Below are 23,220 nucleotides of genomic sequence, written 5' to 3'. Positions count from 1 at the left end.
TTATTTGACTTTAAATATTTTATTTTAAGAAATCCGTTTTTGGGGGTATAAATGTCACTATGAACCTACTTACAAAAAGCACTGAAATTTGTTTTTGGAAGATAAGATGATGCCATTTTATTAGGTTGCATTTTAGATTTTAAAAGCCAATGTTTCATTTATATATTTATTTTAAAAACAAATAAAACATTCCGTAAGTAGGTACGTAAACACGTATAACATTATCCATGAAAATGTGTATGAAAACTTAGTTATTGCGCAACAACCCCGGTGCACTGCATCAATCAACGTGCCAAATAACGCCAACAGTATCCCGGTCTCATTACGACAATGTTGCCAACGTCTAAATTACCTATTGAACACGACCTGTCCAACTGAGTTATAGTAACATAAATTAACTCAGATACGCCCTACGCAGTTATTAGTCTACGGAACCCTTGCCTGTTTGGTCAGAACTTCAATTAACTCTTATAAAAGCCATTACCCTCGAAAATATTCGATTATGGTATCTCTCGGGTCGTTTCATTACCGGTTTTGGGCAGCGATTGCGCCGTTGTGGCAGGTAATTTCGTTGTACATTTTATTGAAACACTCGTAAGTTCGATCTTAAGTTTACGTGCGTTACTGAGTAGGTTTTATTGAACGGCAATAATACCACTGCATATCGATGAAAAACGAATAAAATTTAATTTATGCAAGAATAACTTTAAAAAGGACATGCCCACGTAAGTTGTTAATTCGTTATTTTATCAGTTTTCTGAAGCGTCGGCACAACGTCAGGGGTGAGATCGAAAAATCTAAGCAAGGCATAAAATAAGCCAAATGTAAATAAGTCTGATAGTAAAACTACAGCACGTATGGCGCTCGGTTCAGAGGCCACATTTGGCTCCGGGGTCGCCCCGGCTGCGTCACGTTCCCGTCAACGTTCGCATTTCTTTTGTGAACGCTCCAAATTGCTCTCATAAAACTCCCAGACCTGTTTTGCTACGTGATGTCTTCAGCATTTTTACTGTTTATATTACCCGATATATTCTTATCAGCTCAGCGAGAGAACTAGGCCCGTCCCTTTCAATGCTGAAAAAGTAAAATCGTAAAAATATATTGTTACCGAACCTAAAGAAAGTAGAAAAGAAATATAAATGAGCTACGCCATTTCAAGGCGCGGAACTTTCCGAGTTTCGTAATTAATGTTGCAAGAAGATATCGCGGGGAAAAGTTTTTTCATCATGTTCCGCGGAGGCAGTGTTGTAATGAGCGGCCCCGCGGCGTTACATCGTAAAAACACCATACAACTTAATAAATAAAACTGGAATTCGTGAAGATTTATCACGAGGCCCATATTGCGATTCGTGACTTGGGCTCGAGGCGTGTTTTTGCAGGATATCTACGAAGATAAGGCTGCGGTTGTAAAAAATTGAGATATAAGTCATAGAGCGGCCCGCCTCTTATATTTACCAAAGACTTTGTATGAAATATTTTGACATTTCTTGGTAGAGGCGAACATGGGGAGGACAAGGAGCTCACACAGCACGCGGGTGTTCCTTCGTGGAAACAATCTTGTTATTTATCGCATATGATCTACACATGCTAGGTAGATACGAACACAATCGACTCAGTGGGCACATGAACCATATTTTTGGGATTATAGTTACGAGCACGCACAACGAAGTCTTAAAAAGTATTTCGAATATCATTATACTGGAATCATGAAATTTTATGGGAAGTTCTCATGAAGCGAATACATATTTCCTGTTGAATTACCTTGATAAATTGACCTAAATAACGCGATGTTTGACTGTATGTATGCAGGTAGAGCGCAGAAATAATGAAAAGTTAATAGGTCGGTGACATGAAACAATTTTGGGTAGAGTTTCATGATAAATTTCGCATCAAAAATAAATACATAAACGTCGCTACCTAGTACTTGGAACATAGGAATGGTATATGTGTAGAATAAATTTAAAATTCGTTCAGAAAGCTTTGTATATTCAGTACACGTATTGGGGCGCAGGTGATGTTAGAAGATACTCGGTCCAAGTTTTATTGTTATTCCCACTCTGCGAATTGAATTTGAAACAAGCAAGTGCGGCGATCAATACTAGACCGAAGCTGAGCCATATATAATACATACGCGTTATGTACTATACATTAACTTAAAACAGAAATAAATATCATAACTTCTTGTCCTTGGTTTTTGGTCTTTCTTTAGACCTTCAATTTTAAATGCTTGGTATAATACTGATAATCCATGTTATCTATTATTTTTGATCACGTTATTTAAAAATACATTTTATCTATTGTTTTTCAATGCCTGAAAATTAAATAATAAGATTACACTTCTTTTTTTATATTGCAAGCATTAATTTAACTTTATTCGAAGTCCTAATTTCAAAATTAGCTTTTCGTTCAATTTTAATTTTGTTTTAGAGCCAGGCTTGGGCCCAGCTTACGGGGGCGTTATTATCAGGGCCATTTTATCTCCAATGTAATCTTGTTAAGAGGCCCTCCGCTCCTCACCCCCGGCTCTGCGAAGGGAAGCAATAATGCTGAAATCCCCCGGTTTTCGGCGCTTAAACTAAGCCAAGCATTACGGTGGATCCATACCAAAATTAGTGTTTGTTTACACTTACCTATTTGTTCTTCTAGAAGAATACAAAGGATGAAAACGATTTGTCAAGTATCACGTAACTTAAAACCTCAATAAAAATATTAAAAGATTGTCTGTCTTGTCTTAGTTTTGCATGAGCAATCACAGAAGAGTATTATATTCCCTGAAATTACAACATAATCTGAATAAAACTTTTATCAAACCATAAACACTGAGTCCCAACTATAGTTTATGCTATTCTTTGCGTGACATCCGTCTTCTTGATGTTTTGTCATAATTTTAGACAGTTTTATTGTAGAGTTATAGTAATCTGTACATTATTATAAATATTTAAAGGCGACGATGGCATGGTATAGCTTGCCGCGGGTAAATAAGTGCTGTGGCTGCGTCACTGATTTAAGAACAGCGACCGCTATTATTGCTGTCCTTGGTATAGTAAGTTTCTGCTTTTAAAGCTATAAACTTATAGTACGCTTTCAATATCTGGCTCTTACAGTTTGGTAGAGCAGCTGTTGTTACATGTTTTATTTATATTTCTTTGACCTGTATGCATTTGGCTGACTTCAGGACACCTCCAAGCTGGTATTGTTATTTTATAGATATCAAGTGACAATTTTTTGTGAATGGTATTTACTTTTAAGCTATTCTGTGAACAAAATTTGCACTAGCATCTTCTAGCAACTTTTCTCATTTGTTTTTTGATCAGACATGGTACAAAATGTTCTTTTACTTTTTTAAGTAAGGGCTTGATTCTATAGATGTGATTTAACATCCATTTCACCATATTATATCGAATCGCACTTGTCAGCTCATGTGCGAGTTCCAAAATGATACTAAAATCATTTTGTGCTTTCAGGTAACAAGTCCGGCAGTGTCCTGGGCAGTCGTACGACACGCGTACGTGATTCGAGTGTCATGTTTTGTGACCACTAGTGCTGCACGACCTGATGTCGTTGATGTTAATCTCAACCATATTGTGAGTATAAAACAAGTGTTAAATCACTTAACAGAACTTATGTGTTGAGATTTGGAAACTTGGTGACAGTATTTTTGTATTTTTCCATTAGTAGATACGAAAAAAGCGTGCACGGCTCTTGAGATTTAGTCAATAAGAGTCTGATATTACCAGCTTCTTCCACCTTATTGGTGGGTATCCTCAAAAAAAAACCTAGAAGAAAAGCGAAATAACCATTTTTTCCAGATGGTTAAACCTAAAAATTGGTCCTTACGCTTTGTGGGTTGAGCGAAAGGAAATGTCAGACTTTTAGTGAATAAAGTCCTATCGGACCCTTTCGATATCTCGCTTCAATGCAATTCTCTGCAGTTATGGTAAATTACTATAAGTTATATTACACGTTTACTAATATGTTACATGTCTCTACTTCAGTTAAGTTTTGGCTTTGGTGCAAATGCTGGTCTTGGGCCATCTTGTCTGGCTCCTAAAAATAGAAATGCAACAACTGAAAGACCCATAACATTAATCCTACGGAATAATGAATTAGGGACGGAAGGCTCTAGTTTTGTAACAAGCGTTCGATGGATCGGCTGGCTCGTGCTCATTGTGGATATCATCTTTCTAGGTTTTAGCATTTATTTGCTCTACAAAATTTTTAGGGTAAGATTGCACATTTTCTAAATATAATTTTGCGCTGTTGTTTTGTAATGAAATTTTTACCTACATAATAATGTTATGAGAGCCTACAAATAATATTTTCTAATCTTTCAAATCTAAGATAGGTGGCTTTAAAGGTGTATGGTACATTCCTAACTTGGACAAGGATATTGATTCGTTTTACATATTTTCAATCCCAAATAAGCATAAACTTTCCACATAAAAATATTATGGTGACATTGTTACAATAATATTATTTGTCTAACATATTATTTGCTTTGTCGTACAAATTGTAGAAAATAATTTAATTTTTTATATCGTGTTTGCGATATACCTCGCCATTGATAAAGAAAATTGTACCTATGTTTTTTTTTTCTTTGGAATTCCACGTCGCTATCTCAGTGTATTTCTCAGGTTTCGAAATTGTACATTGATTTTAGGAAAATGAAATTATTTTGTATCAATCAAAATTAATTTATTCAAATTATGATACTTTTTGAATTCATGTAAATAACTTTATTAGTTATTTTTGGAATATTACAAAGACTATCCAAATCACTAGAGAAGGCTATTATCCGTCGTCCAAAGGTCCAAAAAATCTTTATCAAGCTCTAGTTGAACGACAATGAACTGAATAAAATTGTGATTTGAAAAAACAGTCAAACATTGCTGATTTAATTGTTCTTTTGACACAACAAAATATTATATCGTTTCAGCCACCAGACAAAAGGGCAGCTATGAGGTTCATGATATCATGTATCATAGCAATTTTATTTTCATTTGTCTACGGCATGTTGTACGTAGCGGCGTGTTTGGCAGTTGGGGGAGCGTTCCCTATTTTCGAGTTCGTCTTTTGTCTAATCGATGTCATGAGTAAGTTTAATATAATGTAATTTGGGCTGTAGTGCAACTCATAAACAACAACATTTTTTGTTATTCATTTATTGGTGAAAGATGATTTCCATTCACAATTTGAAAACTGAACTGTAAGTCGATTATTGACGCTTCTGCTTTTATACCACTAATATTTAGAAATACATATTACTAGTTTATGTTCAAGTAGATTCAAAACAGTTGCAATACACCCTAAGTTACATAAGGTAAGGTGCATATATCAATACTTTCACGAGTGTAGTTTCTTAATTAAATAGTGTATAAGGAGAAAATGCTATCTACTTCATCCCTTTAGCTCCTAAAGGCGGTTTATAATAAGTCGAGTCATAAAATGAAAAGCCACTGGCAAACTGTGTGTAAACAGCAACTTACATGTAATGCTACCTGCGTGTAAAGCCATTAAGCTTCATAGTGAAGTACCTATGTTAATGAATTATGCATTCGGTATTTATCTAAGAACGTGACTCCATAGTAAATTAAATACCTAACGAATTATTTTCCATTTAGTATTAATTCAAAAGCAATTTGTTTTTTTTTTCTAATTGAAGTAATTTTCCTGTTTTTGTGAAATATCTAAGGTATTATTTGGTTGACATTTATGTAAGCATTTCCTTGCAGATGAGGAATTTTTAGTTTCTTTTTTTTCAGTTTGGTCAATGTGGATGTACTTTGCATTAGTTGTATTGTCTTACATAAAAGAGGTCGATCCAGAAAATCAATTAGCTGTGAAACGTGAAACGAAAACTTATTTTCAACTGTTATCTGAATTAATTCAGAAGTATTTGCAGATGGCCAACGATATTTTTTGGGGACCATTCTTCGCTTACTTTTCAAACTTTTTCGGGTACATATTTGCTTAGTAATCGTGTTCTTTTGGTTTTCAGTGTGGACCTACTTTTTAATAGTAGTTAATTCCTACAGAAAAGGTACAAAATGAAACTCAATAGAAGTGGAATATAAGGAAATGATTTGCGTCTGAAGCTAAGAAGCGTTACTCTGAATGACAGTATAATAAGCCCCAAACTATTGTGTAAATATGTTATTAAATGATTATTATTAAAGATTAAAAATCCTATTATTGCCACTGTTTTTAGTACCACTTTTAATGCAAATTGCATGGTGCATCATTAAAAAAATAGAAAAGCTACACAATAATTAATCAGACTTAGGTATCTTATTTTTTAATACTACCATTGTCGCGGGCAATTTTACAAACATTCAAGTCACATACACAAAGGCACCAAAACCCAGAACAAACATTTGTGGATCACTAAAATGCTATCCGCGCATTCATTCTATTAGATGATACATTAATATTAAAAACACAATTTACTCAACTCAGGCTTAACACGATTTCCTAAAAAACAATTAAAAATTAAGTACGGTAAAAGGCTTGTAACAGAATTAAAGATTTCACAATTCATTGTCATTTCTGATTTGATTGATACATGTCAATTTTACAAAATACAAACAAATCAAATGACACATAGCACGTGAATTGATGTATTTACATATTTATGAAATTTCGTATAATGAGGAAATCATTTAAATTATCAAAATGGGTGGAATACCATTCTTACCGAAGCTCAAGAGATGTTGTTTCTGCACGAGGAAATTGAAAGTAGCATGCCTCTTCATAGTTATTTGGAGTATGGTAAGTACTTATATCACAAAACATCACACTTCTCACAATTGTTAAGTATTTCAATCATATAATAAACACCCTGATTCGTATTCTTCAACTTTCTTTCCTTGTAACGTTGTTTCATTGTAACGTTCATTAGGTCTTATAAATTTCATAGAATTTAGGCAAATAGTTTTTATTTGAAGTCGCTACTTGTTATTAAAAATATTATTTCCACTTTTTTTCTTTTATCTTTTTGCACGGCGCCTTGAGATGAGTACAACTCATATATAACCAAGTTTTTTTCCGTTTTTTTTTTAGTTAGCTGCCATCCACAGTACTAGGATCCTATTCTGGCCAGCCTGCGACAATCTGTATGAGATAGACGGTGGTACCCACTATGAAGCTATCAGCTACTTCAAGTGGCTATTGTTTATTATCAATATGTGCACTTTAATCAGTTCATTCGCTTACTTTTTGGGACTATTTTGGGTATGTATAATCATTTTTTCCCATTATTGTATAACTGAAAATTCAAACTGGATCTTGACTGGTTTTCAAACAATGTCCAACGATGCAGGTATCCCTTCTATCACATCAATAACTGTAATTTCATTTTAATCCATCCCGTCCCTATATGGGATTTAACCCTTGTAAACCCAGCAGTGGACCCACAGTTGTGGCCTACCCTTTTCTCAACTATGTTGGGGTCGGCTTCCAGTCTAGTCGGATTCAGCTAAGTACCATTGTTTTACAAAGAGCGACTGCCTATCCAATTCCTAATAATACGTGCCATAAAATATATTTCCAAACTTGTCTTATTTACTTATATATTTTTCATACTTTCAGGGTAATAAACACACTGCTGATGTTTTCATGTTATTCGGTTTCCTATCGGCGCTAGCCATGGTTGTTCACGCTTCTTTGAACATACTTCAAATAATTTGTTCCTATGGCGACACTGATGAAAATGATGAACATTCGTGTACTGATCCGAGCGATATTATAGCCCACCTCATTTACTTCTTCTGTAAGCAATAATACCTTTATTTGTAACATTTTTTTTTCGTCTAAAAACATGTTTCAGTCCAGGTTTCTTGTACTCTGTTTGTTATATATACAGTATACGTATTTCATATCGTATATTCGTATACAGGGGTACAAGAAAGAGACAAAAAATAAATTAAAAGTATTTTTTGTAAATAAAGTTTCCTAACTTGCATGAGAATATTAATTATGATATTTTAACTTTATTCTTAAACTTGAATATTTTGATTTCAGTATGGTGCTACTTCATAATGATTGTCAACTCGCATAGGGATAACATGTAACTTTTTTTTATTTCAATAAATATTTTGAATCAAAAATTATTGTTATTTATTAAAAAAAATGCTAAGCAGTACTTTCTGTGTGAACCTATCCGGTGTGATAAGTTGTGTTAAATAAACATGTAGGTAAGTTTGGTTGGAACCTCTTTTTGTCTTCAATTTCACGATAGTTTTTACGTTGATTTTCTTACACTTAGGTACTTTGGCAAATTTTATATGATTTTAGATTAAAACATTCGTATAGAAAAGTTGCGATGTAGATACTGCAAATTAGCAGCTGTTATGTTAATACATACATATATATGATGTTAATACATGATATGAGAAATTAGGAGCGTGCCACTTTAAAGTTTGACTGACATTTGTAAAAGTGAAAAAGCGCTCTACACGATCACCTCTGTCTCATTATCAGAACTGCAATAATTTTACTTCCGATGAATAATATAATAAACACGAAAGATTGTATTTATCGATGTGTGGATGTCTGTTCCTCTTTCGCGCAAAAACCATTGAACGAATATAGAAGTAGCCTGGCACACAGATAGTCTATAACCAGGATTAATATCTAAGATAACTTTTAACCTGAGTTAATGTTCCTGTGGGATCATTCTCGATTTGTAGTGGGTGGGGACACAGCTGTAGTAGGTAAGGGATATAAGAAGCTCTAATGACAGCTTGATTTAATCTATAGTATTTTCTTTATGGCTATAATTGTCATATTGGTCTTGTCAGTCTTTATTTGTGCGTATTTGTAATGATCTCGCTATGCTTCATATTCGCAAATATTATTAGTGCCTCTATATTTTGAAGATGTCGATTTTCAATTTTCTCCCAACTGTAAACTCTTGTTGTTTTATAATAAATCTAATAGACGGTTGTTATTTTGCAGGAATTTATGGAATTTTTAGTATAGTAAGTACTATTATATATTATATATATTATATATTATGTATTATACTACCCATAATATATATGGGTAGTATAAGATATAATTTCAAGTGCATCCTGATTGGTTTTCAAAGAATATCCGAAAAGTTGTTGTTGAATTGTTTTAAATCTAGCACTGGAAAATGAAAAATGAACAGAAAGACAAATCTTATTTTCAAAAGACCCAGGGATAGAATGAGGTCGGTGCCAAGACTAATTTTCTTGGTTAATTCATCTCTTTATTCGTCAAGTAGGTGTGGTATTGTGTCTTTTAGGACTTGGCATTGACTTCAGTTGGATGAAGATGTTCTACGCATTTTACGAAACTTACCCAGGTTTGGTTTTTTTTGTTGATAAATGGGTTATATAAAAACGGTCTGATTCTATTTGAAATAACAATTGTATTGATTATTATACTGTGTCCAAATTGTAACTTGCTATATTTTGAAATGAAACTACTTTTACGGATTTTATCGCGGTTTAGTTTTAGATTTTAGTTCCCGACGTTTCGAAACCTTGCTATATTTTATCTAATTGAATGTTAGTCATGAACGCTGTTATAAACTTTTGTAATACATAAATTATACCTATAAACTTGTTTGCTTTCAGCTTGATTTCACCTTTGGACTTTTATCAAATCATTCTGATGACTGTTGGGGGAGCCACAGCACAATACCAATAATTATAGAGTATTATGGATACTTCATGATAATTGTCTGTTTGTTTGTGGGTGTAGTCAGTGTTATTTTCATTTGGGGCTTAAGAAAGGTATATTTGATTCCTGATTTAATGATATTTTTAATTATTGAAATTTATCGCAATTTTATTTTTCATTTCTTTCCATCTCAAAGAAGTAGAGAAAAATATATTTAAGGTTTCAAACTTGTAAGTAATTTATTTAAAAACAGGCTTCTTTATCCGTTTTGATTTTATTTTTTTAATTTCCAGACCAAAAGCTTTACTGCAGTGTGGTTCATGTACGCGATGTCATTTAAAACATGTTGCATTTTAATTTTTATAATTTTAGTAATTCATGGCAATGAGAATTATTTACATACTGAAATCGCAGACCCTGTTATGAATTGTACATTTCCTGTGTTCGTAATATGTATATCTTTTATTTTTCTTTTTGGTGAGTTTACAAGTTTTCAATAAAAACGTTACGTATCCACATTTGGTTGTACAAGAGAGTTTAACATAATATGCATATTTTCAGTGCATATGTACCTTATAATTATTGTGAGAAGTTATCACACGTCAATGGTTAAAGAGGAGGCAAAAACGCCCAATCCGGCATTTTCAACGCCAAAGGTCAATCAATCTGGCCGTTCGACACCCGATATAACGGCGACCCCCCAGAAAGAGAAACAAACCCGAATATCGCCACCCTTGAAACCAATTATGAGGCGACTCTCATAAATGTAAACAACAGCAACAAGCTATGTCCTATGTTCGGAAGTGTCTGTAATGTTTTACACGGAGGATGTATCATAAAAGTTAAGCACGAAAGAGTTCTAATGGGTTTCTCGCTATCACGGTTGACGACTACAGTGATGAGAATTAACTAAATACTATTTCGTTTCTGCTAATTTTTCTGATGAGTCTAGATACTGTGTCTAAGTTGGATATCGGTGTCAGCCCACCGGCAATTTTATAGTCTTTCGTTAATAGGGTATTTGACAAAAAGTGTTTAGTCCATCAGACTTATTTTCAAAAAATGTTGGAAACGAACGAAAATTGAACGGGTACAGTATTTTAGAATCTAACGTCCCTTGCCAGTACACTTTTTACTAGCAAATGATGCTACTAGCCTTCACTACTAATTGCAATCTACCTTACTCTTAATGATGAAATAAAATATTTTTTGGAAATCTGTCTGACGAATTAAATAGTATTTTTTGTCAAGTACCCTATTGTGTCTAGTAAACATCGCCTAAATCGAGAAAGAAAATAATCCCCAGAATCTAAGAGTAATTGTCTACATTATTCTTTTATCTTAATAAAACTATACGTTTTTACTTATTTGTAACGCCACTATAATATATCACAGGTAAAAAAATAGATTTAATAACTTTTGTCGATTTTTTATATTTAAATGCTGGTATTCATATTAATTTACTAAACAAGTATTAATAAATGTACGAAAGAAATCTGTATGTTCTCATTTTTTTAGTTTAAAAATAATTCTACAAATTTCTTTAAGCCGTCACTAAAATGAACTACTGTTGCAACAAAATGTCAGTCTCAGCAACATCACAACAAACTTTATTTTTTTATAACATTGGTATTTAGATCTCTCAGAAATAGGTTTTATATGTAGGTATTAGTTTATCTATGAGTTTTTTGCTTAGGTAAGTATTTTTATTTTTATATCAGAATCTCAACTATATACATATAACTATTACTAAAACATTTACAACCTAAATCGATATACACTTAAAAAAAACAATGATTAAAATTGAACAAAAAATGCATCGGCGTCACACAAGGCTGGCGGTATTGCCACGTTGAATGGCAATGCTAATCCTCTGTGCGAGGTAAAAGCCAGCCTTTGGGTCACAAGAAGAGTCTACAAGACGTTTTTCAAAATCTTATCTATGATTATCTCGAGACTTGTCAGTTTGTCTTGTAATAGATGGTTGATTAAGCTTGATTGTAAAACTAAAATGACTATCTTCGATAGTTTACCACATCTGCAAAGTTGCTGTTATTGTGTTGGTCTTAAAACCGGTTGTTTTATAATATCTCTTATTCAAATATTATACGTGGTAAGCGCATTCATAATACATAATAATAGAATTGCATATTATAAACATATAGAAAACATGTAAATATATTCTTTCAGGTTGAAGCTTTTGGTTATTTTTTCTATTCTCGCACTAATAATTGCTTCACAGGTGTTTCGATCACAATTCTAGCTTGGATAAATATAATTCTATCCGTATTATTGTTGCTCACAGCAATTCGTTTTCTTGTGGGAATCTTTAAGGTATGTATGTTTCAATTAAATTAAATTTCGAAGACTTTTATAGCATTAACCAGTATTTATCCAACTTGCCAACCACAGCAGACAGAGCCCGTGTTATTTAGTCCTCTAATTGTTTAACTGGTTTTTTTACTGATCCACTTGCTATATAAAATAATATACATATACCTGTAAAATTTTCTAAACTAAAGCTCCTCCAAAAGCTAGATTTATTGTTAAGTACTTTTAACGTGTTTTTTTTGCGATCGTTGCCCCATATTGGTCATAGTGATATTTTTTCTTTACAGCCATGGCCTGCAAGCGCCGTCCATTTTTTGTACTCATTGGCACTGATTTTGGTCTTTCAAGTCGTCGCTGGCATATGCCTCTGTTTGAAGGACACTAAAGAACATTGTCATCCACCCTGGGTTTACGGAGTATCAAACTTCTTAATTTGTATAGGTATATTAGTTCATTTATTTATTTAAAGTTGCGGTTTGAAAAAATAAAACAAACAAAATACTCACGAGGATACAAAAAAATCATACCCCTGGAAAGTTTTTCAAAAATTCCAAGATCACGATTGCTTTAATTTTGGGATTTATTCCAATTTAAATTTAGGTTTAACTTTATTCACACAAAAACCTACAAGTTTCTTTCTAAGAAAGTTCCTATAGTATATAATTTGGGGAGAACCTTACCATATTACAATTATTTATCCTTTATTTCAGTTGGAGTGTATATTTGTGATATTTTTTTAGGCTTTCTTACTAGTCGTAATATAATAAGAGTGTTGACTAAAGTGAGTAGTAGAGTCCTAAGACATAGCAAATGGCCTTTCCCAAACACCCTAATCCCACAACTGGGTATAGACACCGTGTTCTAATTTATTTAATTTTTATTTCAGTGCAATTTTACTTCTTAATAATTATTAAAAGTTATCACAGAGTAATGTCACATTTTTAAAATAAATCATCATAATATATTAATTATGATGTCTGCATCGCTATGCTTCTGCGACGATACGACAGATACCTTGAATTTTACAATTTGTTTATTTTAATGCAACAAAGACAAACTCTCGGGAGAAAAGGTTTGTTAGCACTATTTGCTGTTATATTTAATTGGATGTTCTAGAATTGGTACATACAACGTTTTTTTCTTAACCTAATGGGCATAGTCGGTCATCGAGCCTAGCCTTTTCCCAACTATGCTGGAGACAGCTTCCAGTCTAGTAGTCAGGGGTTAACAAGGATGAAGCAATACACCAGTGTTGAGTAACCCTTCTAGATGCTTATTCTTAAGTGACGTGATTCTTTATCTTCCAGACTAAAAGCTACACTGCATAGCACTTCATGTGGGTTGACTTTAAGAGAAGATTCTATAACCTTTTATTTTTCACTAATTACCGTAAATGTGAGATATTACTAGATTAGCGATACTGCTAGAGAAAATTTATTCAGTTGTATTACTAGACTTCAGATCAACTTCATCTTAGTTGGGCATCAAATCAAATGACTGGAAGTTTGCATGTAGATTGTTATTTGTGTTTAGTAATTGCCTTAGTTGTAAAACACGTTAGCTTATAAGCCCCAGAATCTAAGTTAATAGTTTACGTTACTAAAACAATTTTAACGTATTTTTATACTAATATTAGGTTCCTGTACCTGTTTTAAAATGTGGTACGACTGTTCTATCAACTTTATTTTGTATGACATATATTTTGCTTTTGTTTTTAATATGATTTATTAATAAATGTCGTAAGAGAAATCATGTTGTTTTCATTTATCTCCAGATTATTTCACTTAATTTAAAGCTTCTTTAAAAAAACATCGCATAATATAATATGCGTTTATTATAGACGTTTTAGTTGTGAAAGTTTGTTAAAAAAATCAATAGTCAGTGACAATTTTTTTACTGTGGTGTTTGTTAAAAATAACATATTATCTATGATTTTTCAATGTCAATTCTTCCTATACAGGGTTAAGTTCATAACAAAGTTCATAAATAGCCTCAGTTTAGCTTGATTCAAATGCTAAAATGAGCTTCTTAGACGGATTACCGCATGTGGAAACTTGTTGCTTTTGTTGTAGTCTTAAAATTGGCAGTATTATTATAGCTGGTCTTCGAGTTTTAAACTTGGTGAGCGTATTACCCCATGTATATTAAAATTTTACTTTTTACTATATTTCATAAATATAATACATTTATTTTTTTCAGGTTGAAGTCATTCTTTTTTTTTTCTCTTCCGATTCTTTCGAATGCGTCACGGGACTCATGGTTACAATTATAACTTGGATAAACGTCGTTTTTACCGTGGCTCTAGTGCTAACAGCAATTTATTTTCTCTTTGGAATAGTAAAGGTAAGATCTGTTCAATGAAATTGAGTCGTGAACTCTACGCCGCGTAGAGTGTAGTGAATCCTCCACAATTGTCAACACGGAAGATAAACTGTCGTACGATCCAAGGAAAAAGTAGATTTATACTTGCAAAATGTTGATTATCTACTGTAAAATTAGGAAATTGAATCTTAGTATATTTTACTCTCACAGCAATACTCATATTCCTTTAAACCTCTTTAGCAAGGGTCGTTGTAAATTAGGTCAAATTGAGCCCTTCAGTGTGCAACCCAATTTCCGATTCAGAAAGATGATTACGAATATAATATTTTAATGACAAGTGTTTATGAGTGTGTTTTGCACAACACTGAAAAGTAAGGAAAGAGACGGGGGAGACCTCTGCCCAGGCGAGAGAACTAAGAAAGGCTGGCTAAAAAAAAACAAAGTTTTTATTATTAAGCATTATGAAGCTTCCGTTTGGTAATATCAGACAACATGATTTTTCTAAACAGAAATATTTTGTTTCCTTTAACTATGTATATTTGGTGCTCGAATACAGATTCTCTGTACTCTGGTCATTTACACTTAAGGCTTTTAGTAAAGGGCCCAGGGGTGGGTTTATGTATGGCTGGTTATAATAGCACTGCAACTATCGTACGAATGGAACATTATAGGCAAAATCTCAGTGTCGAGGGAATTACCATTATAATAAAAGGTTAATTTAAATGCTCCCCGATATTTCGTATTTTGTCTCGTTCTATCCTCGTAAATCAGTCCACTCCAATATCCTTTTTAGATCCAATACATCGGTCTGACCGTGTAGCGGGCCGTCTTACTTTTACAACTGACACTGTCTCTATTATTTTTTGACTACACTGATAACCGACTGATTGAGGTCAAGACGCCAGACCCACTGAGCGAGACTTATCGCGTTGAGTCTGGGCATCTTTGTTCATATGATTTAAATGTTTGCAAAACTCCCCGCGATCCAAGGATTAACTTCCAGTCATACGCTATTGAATGATCTTCTAGAGTAGCCGTTGTAATGATTTGTTTTTCACAGGGTTGGCCTGATACCGCCGTCTGGTTTATGTACGTCTCAGCACTATTTTTGATCTTTGAAGTAGTCGGTGGTATAAGCTTATGTTTTGCGGAACCTAAAGAAGATTGTCCTCCACCCTGGATTTACGGAGTTTCGACTATTTTCAGTTGTTTATGTTAGTACTTTTTATATGATCAATATTTAACGACGAGTATTTATTAAGAAAGTTTGACTACTTTTAAACCCAACCGGAATCCTTGATCGTATGCTGACCAAATCCGCATCAAAGTTATTATAGGTAAAATAAATTTTGTTATCAACTGGGGAGTTTAGTTATTATGGTCTTAACAATTAAGCCTTATATTGATGCCCCTATCTACAAAGTCTCACTTCACTCACAAAAAAATCCTAGATACTATTTTTGATATTGTAATTTTTTGTTTCAGTGGAATTGTATTTTTTAATTGTTATAAAAAGTTATCACAGAGTTATGCTCCTACGCTGAAGGATGTCATGTGCATTGTAATAAATGCTAAGCGTCTAAGGCGCAGACAAGAAAAGTATCTGGGAATTACAAATTATAAATTTTAATGCAAGCAGGACGAAGGCGAGGCAGAAAAGGTTGGCTAAGTTAACCCATTTTGTTTAAAAAATTTAGATGTACTCGTAATAGTAGTGAGGTGTTCTAGATTCCTTATAAAAAATGTGGTAGCGTTACAGCTTATTAATATTAAGCAAGGCTCTCCTTCTCAAGACTACGTATAAAGCAATCTAGATAACATAATATTAATGTTTTTTTAGACCAAGAGAAAAAAAATCTCTCCCCATGAGTTTTATGTTTCTTGATACGCGTATCTGAGCAATCCAGATTTTTCTTTTCGAGTGGTCATATTTAAAAATTAAACCCAGTTAACTGCGAGTCAGGCTCGCCAGTGAGGACAGAGGGGGCAATTTTTTCTAATAGACAAAAAATTGGCTGTGTGACAAATAAATTTATAGCCGAAACAAATTGTTTGCCCTCGTTCTTTATTTTAGGTGTTTGTTGTTATAGTGGGTACACAGATACCTAATTTAACCTTATTAAATATAAACATTCTAGTTTTCACAGTTCATGAGCTGCAGCTTTTTGACTGAAGGACACAGTTTTACCCTTTGGGTACGGTACACTAAAACTAGTTAGGTATTCCGTGTTTTTTTTACCACTTATGTATTTACCTATCAACAAGGATGGTCAATCCACATGCAATCAATTTTAAGTTACAAGTTAAATGTAAACTGAAAATTTGTCAGAGAATGAAATACTTTTATTGTTGTTTCAGTGAATTCTTACTTCTTCAATATTCTTCAAAGTTATTGTCTAGTTATGGACGAAGGCAATTTTTTTATTACGCTTTTTTTCATATAAACTTATTTTGATATGATTTACTTTAACTATTTTTTTTTGTATTAAGTATCTTGTATGCGTATATTACTAAGAATTATAATAAAAAAAGGATTCGAGACTTTTTTTTATTTATTTCCTCGTTGTTTGTAGGTATCAAATAACGCAGAAAAGTTGAAACCCCTCTTGAGTCCAATTTGATTGGTTTTTTTTGTTTAAGTGTTAGCCTTCCTACCCAATCTAGCAGAACTTAGTTCATTTGGTGTAGCCAGAAAAGTAAAATATAGGCTCTGTAACGAAAGGCACAATTCTGTCGTGTTTCGGGTTGCTTTGCTAACAAGTGAAGAAAAATGTTTCCCTCACTGCTATATCTATTGGAGGTCGTGAGCAAGATCAATCGATCGGAGTCAGAGCGTTATTATATTGATAACATATTATAATATATATCGTAGTCAAAAGTGTATGTACAATTAAATACCTGTTTACCATATTTCATCTGAGATTGGTCAGGTTTGCAGGTCATGCAGGTTTTAACCTAACTATAACTGAACATGTAAAGAGGTTAATCATTCTGAGATCAAGCCTGAACACCATAAAGTAACCACCACAAAGTTTAAATTCAATAAAATTCACAAATAATCTACAAGTATTAGTGGGATCAAATCCGAGCTTTAAGTTCTGAAAGAAATACCAGTCAATTAAGTTGCTTAATAGCGACTGGTCGCTTTTGAGCGCAAAGTATTGTAAATCTTAAAAAGAAAATTCTCAAAACATAACAGATTAAAATCTTTTAGTCTTACATTTAAGTAAAGCAGACAGTTTATTCCCAATAGTTCCGTGGTCCAGTTCCGTGGCGGAACTACTGAGAAGTTTTTTCCCCACTAGTTTCGCGGAACTACTGACTGCATTGCAGTGGTTCAGCAGTCTACGTCATTCACAGACTAAACCGAAAATCTATAGATTGTGAAAAAAGTATCTTAGTATTTACTTCATCTGTGACAAAATTATCACAATGTCAAAGTCAAATCCTTGTTATGAAGTAGAAGTAGTTTTCAGTAAATAATGGTCGAATTGTTTACTAAAAATAATGAAAATAATGAATAGTTGATCTGTGTAAAGCACTGGTACTTAGTTGCATCTGGTTAGCAACCGACCCCAACATAGCTGGGTAAGGGGATGATGAATGAAAATAATGAACAACAAGATACTGAAACCACACAAAACCCTGTAACAACGAAACAAAAGATTCTTAAAACGATCTACATATTTCATTCGTTACCGCACTGGAAGAAAATCTGTCACTGCATCGATTTAAAAGTGGCTTGCTATGCTGTATGCGTACTTTATGTACTTTTCATAGTAAGTATAAGTTATTAAGTAATCACGCCACAGTTGCCAATAAACTCACCCAGCACTTAGGTAAGCTCTGTGTTTCAAAGGGAAACGATTGACTGCCCAAGATCAGAAGTATTTAAGACGTAGGACGAGTAGAACGTTACTGTTTTCGTAAAACGTGTTTGGATTAGACGTTAGATTAATAAAGCCTAAAATTAGTAATTTTAGGTGCGAAGTGCGTAACCCGAACTTAAGCATTTTAATTTTAATTAGATCTTGCCTACTTACTGGTTATGTATATTTGTATGACACCTGCAGGCCACAAGTCCGAAAACTTCCGATCTAAACCAAAATATTTTGTGGCTATTCATAATTATTTTACAGGGCGAAGCATTTTCCGGAAAAACAACTGTCAAGAGATTCAATCAATGCTATACATTAGGTCCTCTCATGCACGGACTTGGCTACGTATCCATCGGTTTAATTATATTAACATTTTTTGCATGTTTGTTTTTCTTATATGGAATTGCAATGGTTAGTTTTGAACCCCTTTATTTGTTATTGTGTCAAAAAAAGTTAGATAAAGTTTAGACTTTGAGAGCTTAACTATTAATACTTATTCATTCTGATAATTTCTAACTTTCGTTGCAGGAAAGTCCGATTCCAACTCTTTGTTTTATGTACTTAACAACATTGCTAATATTATTCAACACAGTTACGAATGCTTTATTATTATTTATTGAAACGAAATACAAGTGTTACGCTCCGTTTCTTTTTGGCGGTGCTACTTATTTTGGTGCAATATGTAAGTTGATTGATCTATCTTGGAAAACTTCCTGCTATGTTTGAGCAAGATGGGTAGAAGATATAGTAAAAGTCTCGGATCGCAGAAATGGCCTGCCTATGCCCAGCTGTGGGAGGACAAAGGATGATGATGATGATGTTTGATCCTGCCTGTTTACTAGGGCTTACCTCTTGTATTGTGAACGAAAGAGAGAGTGTTACATGTCGTGCGCACCTCATTTCTTCAATTACAACCATCTCATTTGATGAGGGGTTGTTAAGCCTTCTGTACTATATACAAATATTCTTGCCACTGTGTGAAAGAGAGTCCACTACGCGTAGTGCTACTCCCATGTCTTAAACTAAATATTATTCCAGAAGTGGAAGCGGGACAGCACACTACACGACATAGAGCGGGCTATCTTTTTAGCAACTACCGTTATATTAGTCCCAGACGTGGTACGCGGATTCTACTTTGGTTTGAAAAAAAATATATACTTAAAATTTCTTTTTCAGTGTTAATATTTTGTTTAGTGGTGGTCAACAGCTTTTATCGGCATATTATAGCTAAGTAAGACACTTTTGTGACTACAAGTATGATGGAATTTTACCGAGCTTCTTAAGGTAAGGTCTCCCTGAGATTTTTGCCTTTTTTATGGGAATGTAATACTAGTAGGATTATACTAAGATCTCAGGTTATAATCTGTGTTAACTACCATAGGTGTAATAGTATAGTACAGAACAGGTTAGTTTTCGATTTCACTGTTTATATTATTCATTGTAAACGAAAAAAGACGAATATCATTTTTTTTGGTCGTCAATTTTGACTAAAGTGTATGATTAAAAAAAACACAATATCATACACAGCTTTTATTTCGTAGCCGTTATTTAATTTAAATTGTTGTGTACCTACTTAGCTTTTACTGGCCGTATGATTTTTTTTTTAGATTAATACTGAAAACATAATTTATTGTTTCAGGAAAATCATGATTTGACAGAATCGTCTTTATGGACACCTGCACAATTATCTCATCGGATTAATAGTTATAAAAATTGACCAATTATCAATTAAGTAGTAGCAGACACTCGGATAGAGTTATTCAAAGAAGGTTATGCTAACTTGCACTTAAAAACAACGTGTTAAGATCTAATTTTGATGGTTATTTATTGTAATACTTATGCCTACCCTACATACATAGATAATATTATTCTAATAAAGTGGTAATTTAAATAAAAAATCTGTATTATTAGCAGATAATTTGTACATTTAGTATTTTTATTTTTACTAGTAAGTTAGAAAAGGAACTCAAATTTGAACCAATATATTCGATTCTGAGATTTTGTTTTAAGTGAGACACAAAAGCCGTCTTCTCATAAAATAGTTTTCAGATACGCCTTTGTTTTTTTTATTTATTTTTTAAATTTAAGGTCTAGCTTACCTGAACTTTACGCCACCTAAGCTATATGGAACGATCAATTCTTAATCGGGTATTGGGTAGTCTCTTGAAAATGTTAATTAAAGGGTCGGCATATCGTTCAAAGTGACCGCCCAGGATCATTAGGCTTGATACCTGGCATCAGCATAAATGTCACGCGATGTAGAAGTTTTAATTATGGACTGAGTTCGACCCACCGCCGCGCGCCCGAACTCAAGTAGGTTTCTAAAAGGATTGTGTTTACGTCAGACCCAAGTATACATACGGTTAATAAATTAACTAACAAAATGATAGGAAACACGAAATTATTTTTTGTTTACCTACGAACATATGATTTTGGATCTGCTTTCGAATTGGCAGGGTTATAAGAAGTGAAAGCTACTTCTAGCATACCTAAAAAAACATGCTGCCTACTACTGTATGTATTTTTAATGATAGCCAATGCAAAAAGGTTTAACAGCCTAGAGATAAGACCGCATATCCGCCAAGTCAAAGGTTTCAAGTTCGATCCCAAGGCCCGCAAGACATTTGAAATGTTGTGTGCATTTTAGTAATGAATATCGCACTTTCCAGAAGTCGAATAAAGAAGTGAGTCTTGCGCTTAATCTAAATCCCTTACCGTAGCGTGGAACCTATGAGGATAAGGAACAGAGAGTGCAGCTGACTGGTGACACGCGACACTAGCCGCCGTGAACATAAAATTATTATTTTGATTTAAAGAAAACCCTGTAGTATATAACACGTATAAAGAAAGAAACTTCAGCAATAATAAATTATTTTAACGTCGCAAAATATGTACCGAGTATTATAGTCTCTACATCAATTCGGAATTTTCAAAGAAAATATATCCCTCACGTCTTGTCCCCGACGGAGGCGTAAAAAGAAAAGTATATAAATGTAAAAGGAAAGTATAAAAGAAAGTCACTTCCCTGAGATAGCGTTTCTCTGGTGGCTCGACTGGCTTTTATTACGTCAAGCACGTGACGCGAACAGCGATCCCGCCTTTGAATTCTCTTAGGTATTAAGCTGCGAGTACCAACGTGCAGAATGTCGCAGTGTTATTTTATTTCTTTAGGTATTATCTGAAGAATAAGGTTTCCCGTTTTATTGCAAATGCACAAAATGTATTTCCTGTATAATAGGTTTCATTGAAATATGATTTAACTGAACGCATAGCGTTATTCCGACGGCAAAAGTTCTTCGTTTTTTTTAATCTTTCTTCTTACCTACTTTATTAACTGCAATCATATAGACAGTTTTTAAATATATTTTCATTTAGTCACGAATAAAAAGGCATAACCAACCTTTTTTGTACATACATAAAGGTTCTGTAACATAAATAGACAATGTTGGTAACGTCCGCAGTATCTGAGTCGGGAACAGCGCCTGCACTGACCGAGGGATATTTTTACAACAGGGGCGACGAACTTCACGTCATCTTATTTCCATTTTGTTTGTTGATGACGCAGACTGCCGCATTACGACCCCTGTATAACTAAGTAATGTATGCCGAAACGATATTGATACATGAAGAATATTCGAGAGACTACATAATAAACTTAGAGAATATTTTGAAAATGATAACTAAACTATAGCTAACATTAACTGTAAATTTTATCAGCCATCTTGTTGTTTAACATGTAGAGTCAATATCAGCGCCAAAACGATCCTTCATGTAAGTATTACAAGTTTCTGTACACTGATATGCACTTAAAAAAATATTTACCTAACAATAAAAATTGACAAAACTCTACATAAATAGCGATATAAAACTTGAAATATCTGGGAACACATTGTGTAGAATTTAGTGTGTGGCCCAAGGAGGTAATATTATGCATAACAAAGCTGAAGGAGGCCGGAGGACAGCGTCCCTCTCGTTATTCATAACAGACATAAAACCGACCCTTTTGATATAAGAAAACATTTTAGTTGGGAAGGAATGTGACCGTCGTAGGACCTTCGTAAATAGGCTCCGGGTCCCTTCTCACGAATAGATATTAGTTTTATTATGAATATAACCTTTTTGCTCTAATTATTTTGTTTGAAAGTTATTTGTAGCAATCATAGCATATTTTTTACTGTAGGTAGTTGTTTGTTAAATTAGAGATAAAAATAGCCATAGTTGACAACCAAATCTTAAAATGGCTTAAAACTTAGTGTTTTAGTTATCGGATGTTATAAGAAAAGCATTTAAACGTAGTAGATGTCAGTAGAATATAATTTAATAACAGTAGAATATAATTTAATAAAATTTAGAGTCATGAATTCGGTGCAGCGGAGGATGGTAAAAGTAACAAAATAGAGTAGATTTGAATATAATATAATATATAAGCTATCTATACAAAAGCGTAATATAATTTACGGACTATGTACACTCCCTCAATCTTGAAAAACACTAAGGTCATCTACAAATATATAGTTCTAGTTTTCAATAATATTGTCAGCAATATCAGGATTATTTTTTAAAAGCAACTATACGTTTTCTGTTATTTATTTTTTCGCATTTATAAAGCTAAAAGCCGATATCAGTGTCCGACGGCACTTTGCCGTCGGCGCTCGAGAGCTCCTTGTTCACGGAGTTTCGTAAAGAAATGCGAAAGGCTTTCAAATATCGAATTAAGTTTTTTTTTTAATTTGTTTATGTTTACGATATAAAATTAAATAAAAAATACATGTTATCTAAAACTAAACAAATTGCAACCAACAATCGTTGTATTGATAGGTATTAATTTGAAGGTATCCTACTAACTAAAAAAAGAAGTGAAGCAACCAAATATGGATATAGTAACTATTACCACAGATAAGTACCTACCTACCTGTGGTAATAGTTACTTTATCTAAAAATCGTGAGTACCTACATAGATAAATCTTAAGAGGAGAGAAGAGAACGTTCAACATCTTTTCCTTCACTAAAACGATGAATGTGCGATATTCTAACGTTTTAT

The 23,220-nt window shown here is 33.4% G+C and overlaps 4 protein-coding genes across 6 annotated transcripts; all 4 read left to right on the top strand.

The window, feature by feature from the left end:
* The first annotated feature begins 2,898 nt into the window (after positions 1–2,898).
* Positions 2,899–5,635, top strand: LOC113496476. Its single transcript, XM_026875716.1, has 4 exons — positions 2,899–3,043; positions 3,465–3,584; positions 3,996–4,223; positions 4,937–5,635. The coding sequence occupies exons 1-4, from the start codon at positions 2,951–2,953 to the stop codon at positions 5,111–5,113; spliced, it is 618 nt and encodes a 205-aa protein (XP_026731517.1). The 5' UTR covers positions 2,899–2,950; the 3' UTR covers positions 5,114–5,635.
* A 1,004-nt stretch (positions 5,636–6,639) lies between these two features.
* On the top strand, positions 6,640–8,539 carry LOC113496479. The gene is made up of 4 exons (XM_026875719.1): positions 6,640–6,768; positions 7,060–7,230; positions 7,588–7,768; positions 8,020–8,539. Exons 1-4 carry the CDS (start codon positions 6,673–6,675, stop codon positions 8,067–8,069), a joined length of 498 nt encoding a protein of 165 aa, XP_026731520.1. The 5' UTR covers positions 6,640–6,672; the 3' UTR covers positions 8,070–8,539.
* A 5,234-nt stretch (positions 8,540–13,773) lies between these two features.
* LOC113496480 lies at positions 13,774–16,840 on the top strand. Of its 2 annotated transcripts, none has more exons than XR_003400820.1 (4): positions 13,774–14,100; positions 14,179–15,515; positions 15,787–15,961; positions 16,660–16,840. XR_003400820.1 is itself a non-coding variant. In XM_026875720.1 (4 exons), exons 1-4 carry the CDS (start codon positions 13,999–14,001, stop codon positions 15,843–15,845), a joined length of 459 nt encoding a protein of 152 aa, XP_026731521.1. In that variant the 5' UTR covers positions 13,774–13,998; the 3' UTR covers positions 15,846–16,365. The 2 variants fall into 2 exon arrangements, 1 of the variants encoding a protein (XP_026731521.1); XM_026875720.1 differs by lacking the exon at positions 16,660–16,840 and having other exon boundaries at positions 14,179–14,322; positions 15,362–15,515; positions 15,787–16,365.
* A 1,004-nt stretch (positions 16,841–17,844) lies between these two features.
* LOC113496477 lies at positions 17,845–20,031 on the top strand. Of its 2 annotated transcripts, none has more exons than XR_003400819.1 (4): positions 17,845–18,590; positions 18,708–18,861; positions 19,356–19,463; positions 19,819–20,031. XR_003400819.1 is itself a non-coding variant. In XM_026875717.1 (4 exons), the coding sequence occupies exons 1-4, from the start codon at positions 17,898–17,900 to the stop codon at positions 19,412–19,414; spliced, it is 546 nt and encodes a 181-aa protein (XP_026731518.1). In that variant the 5' UTR covers positions 17,845–17,897; the 3' UTR covers positions 19,415–19,794. The 2 variants fall into 2 exon arrangements, 1 of the variants encoding a protein (XP_026731518.1); XM_026875717.1 differs by lacking the exon at positions 19,819–20,031 and having other exon boundaries at positions 17,845–18,080; positions 18,441–18,590; positions 19,356–19,794.
* The last annotated feature ends 3,189 nt before the right edge of the window (positions 20,032–23,220 follow it).

Source organism: Trichoplusia ni, chromosome 8 (genome assembly GCF_003590095.1).
Source record: "Trichoplusia ni isolate ovarian cell line Hi5 chromosome 8, tn1, whole genome shotgun sequence".
NCBI classification, from domain to species: Eukaryota; Metazoa; Arthropoda; class Insecta; order Lepidoptera; family Noctuidae; genus Trichoplusia; species Trichoplusia ni.
The sequence above is the reverse complement of the archived record's forward strand: the minus strand, read 5'-3'. Positions and strand labels throughout refer to the sequence as shown.

Excerpts from the sequence above, each read along its gene's own strand:
- LOC113496477 (XM_026875717.1), top strand. The coding sequence starts at position 17,898 with ATGATGAATGAAAATAATGAACAACAAGATACTGAAACCACACAAAAC. Across the intron at positions 18,081-18,440 it reads TACTTTATGTACTTTTCATA|GGCGAAGCATTTTCCGGAAA; the intron begins GTAAGTATAAGT and ends ATTATTTTACAG. Across the intron at positions 18,591-18,707 it reads TCTTATATGGAATTGCAATG|GAAAGTCCGATTCCAACTCT; the intron begins GTTAGTTTTGAA and ends CTTTCGTTGCAG.
- LOC113496476 (XM_026875716.1), top strand. The coding sequence starts at position 2,951 with ATGGCATGGTATAGCTTGCCGCGGGTAAATAAGTGCTGTGGCTGCGTC. Across the intron at positions 3,585-3,995 it reads ATGTTAATCTCAACCATATT|TTAAGTTTTGGCTTTGGTGC; the intron begins GTGAGTATAAAA and ends TCTCTACTTCAG. Across the intron at positions 4,224-4,936 it reads TGCTCTACAAAATTTTTAGG|CCACCAGACAAAAGGGCAGC; the intron begins GTAAGATTGCAC and ends ATATCGTTTCAG.
- LOC113496480 (XM_026875720.1), top strand. The coding sequence starts at position 13,999 with ATGAGCTTCTTAGACGGATTACCGCATGTGGAAACTTGTTGCTTTTGT. Across the intron at positions 14,101-14,178 it reads GTCTTCGAGTTTTAAACTTG|GTTGAAGTCATTCTTTTTTT; the intron begins GTGAGCGTATTA and ends TATTTTTTTCAG. Across the intron at positions 14,323-15,361 it reads TTCTCTTTGGAATAGTAAAG|GGTTGGCCTGATACCGCCGT; the intron begins GTAAGATCTGTT and ends TGTTTTTCACAG.
- LOC113496479 (XM_026875719.1), top strand. The coding sequence starts at position 6,673 with ATGGGTGGAATACCATTCTTACCGAAGCTCAAGAGATGTTGTTTCTGC. Across the intron at positions 6,769-7,059 it reads TCATAGTTATTTGGAGTATG|TTAGCTGCCATCCACAGTAC; the intron begins GTAAGTACTTAT and ends TTTTTTTTTTAG. Across the intron at positions 7,231-7,587 it reads ACTTTTTGGGACTATTTTGG|GGTAATAAACACACTGCTGA; the intron begins GTATGTATAATC and ends TCATACTTTCAG.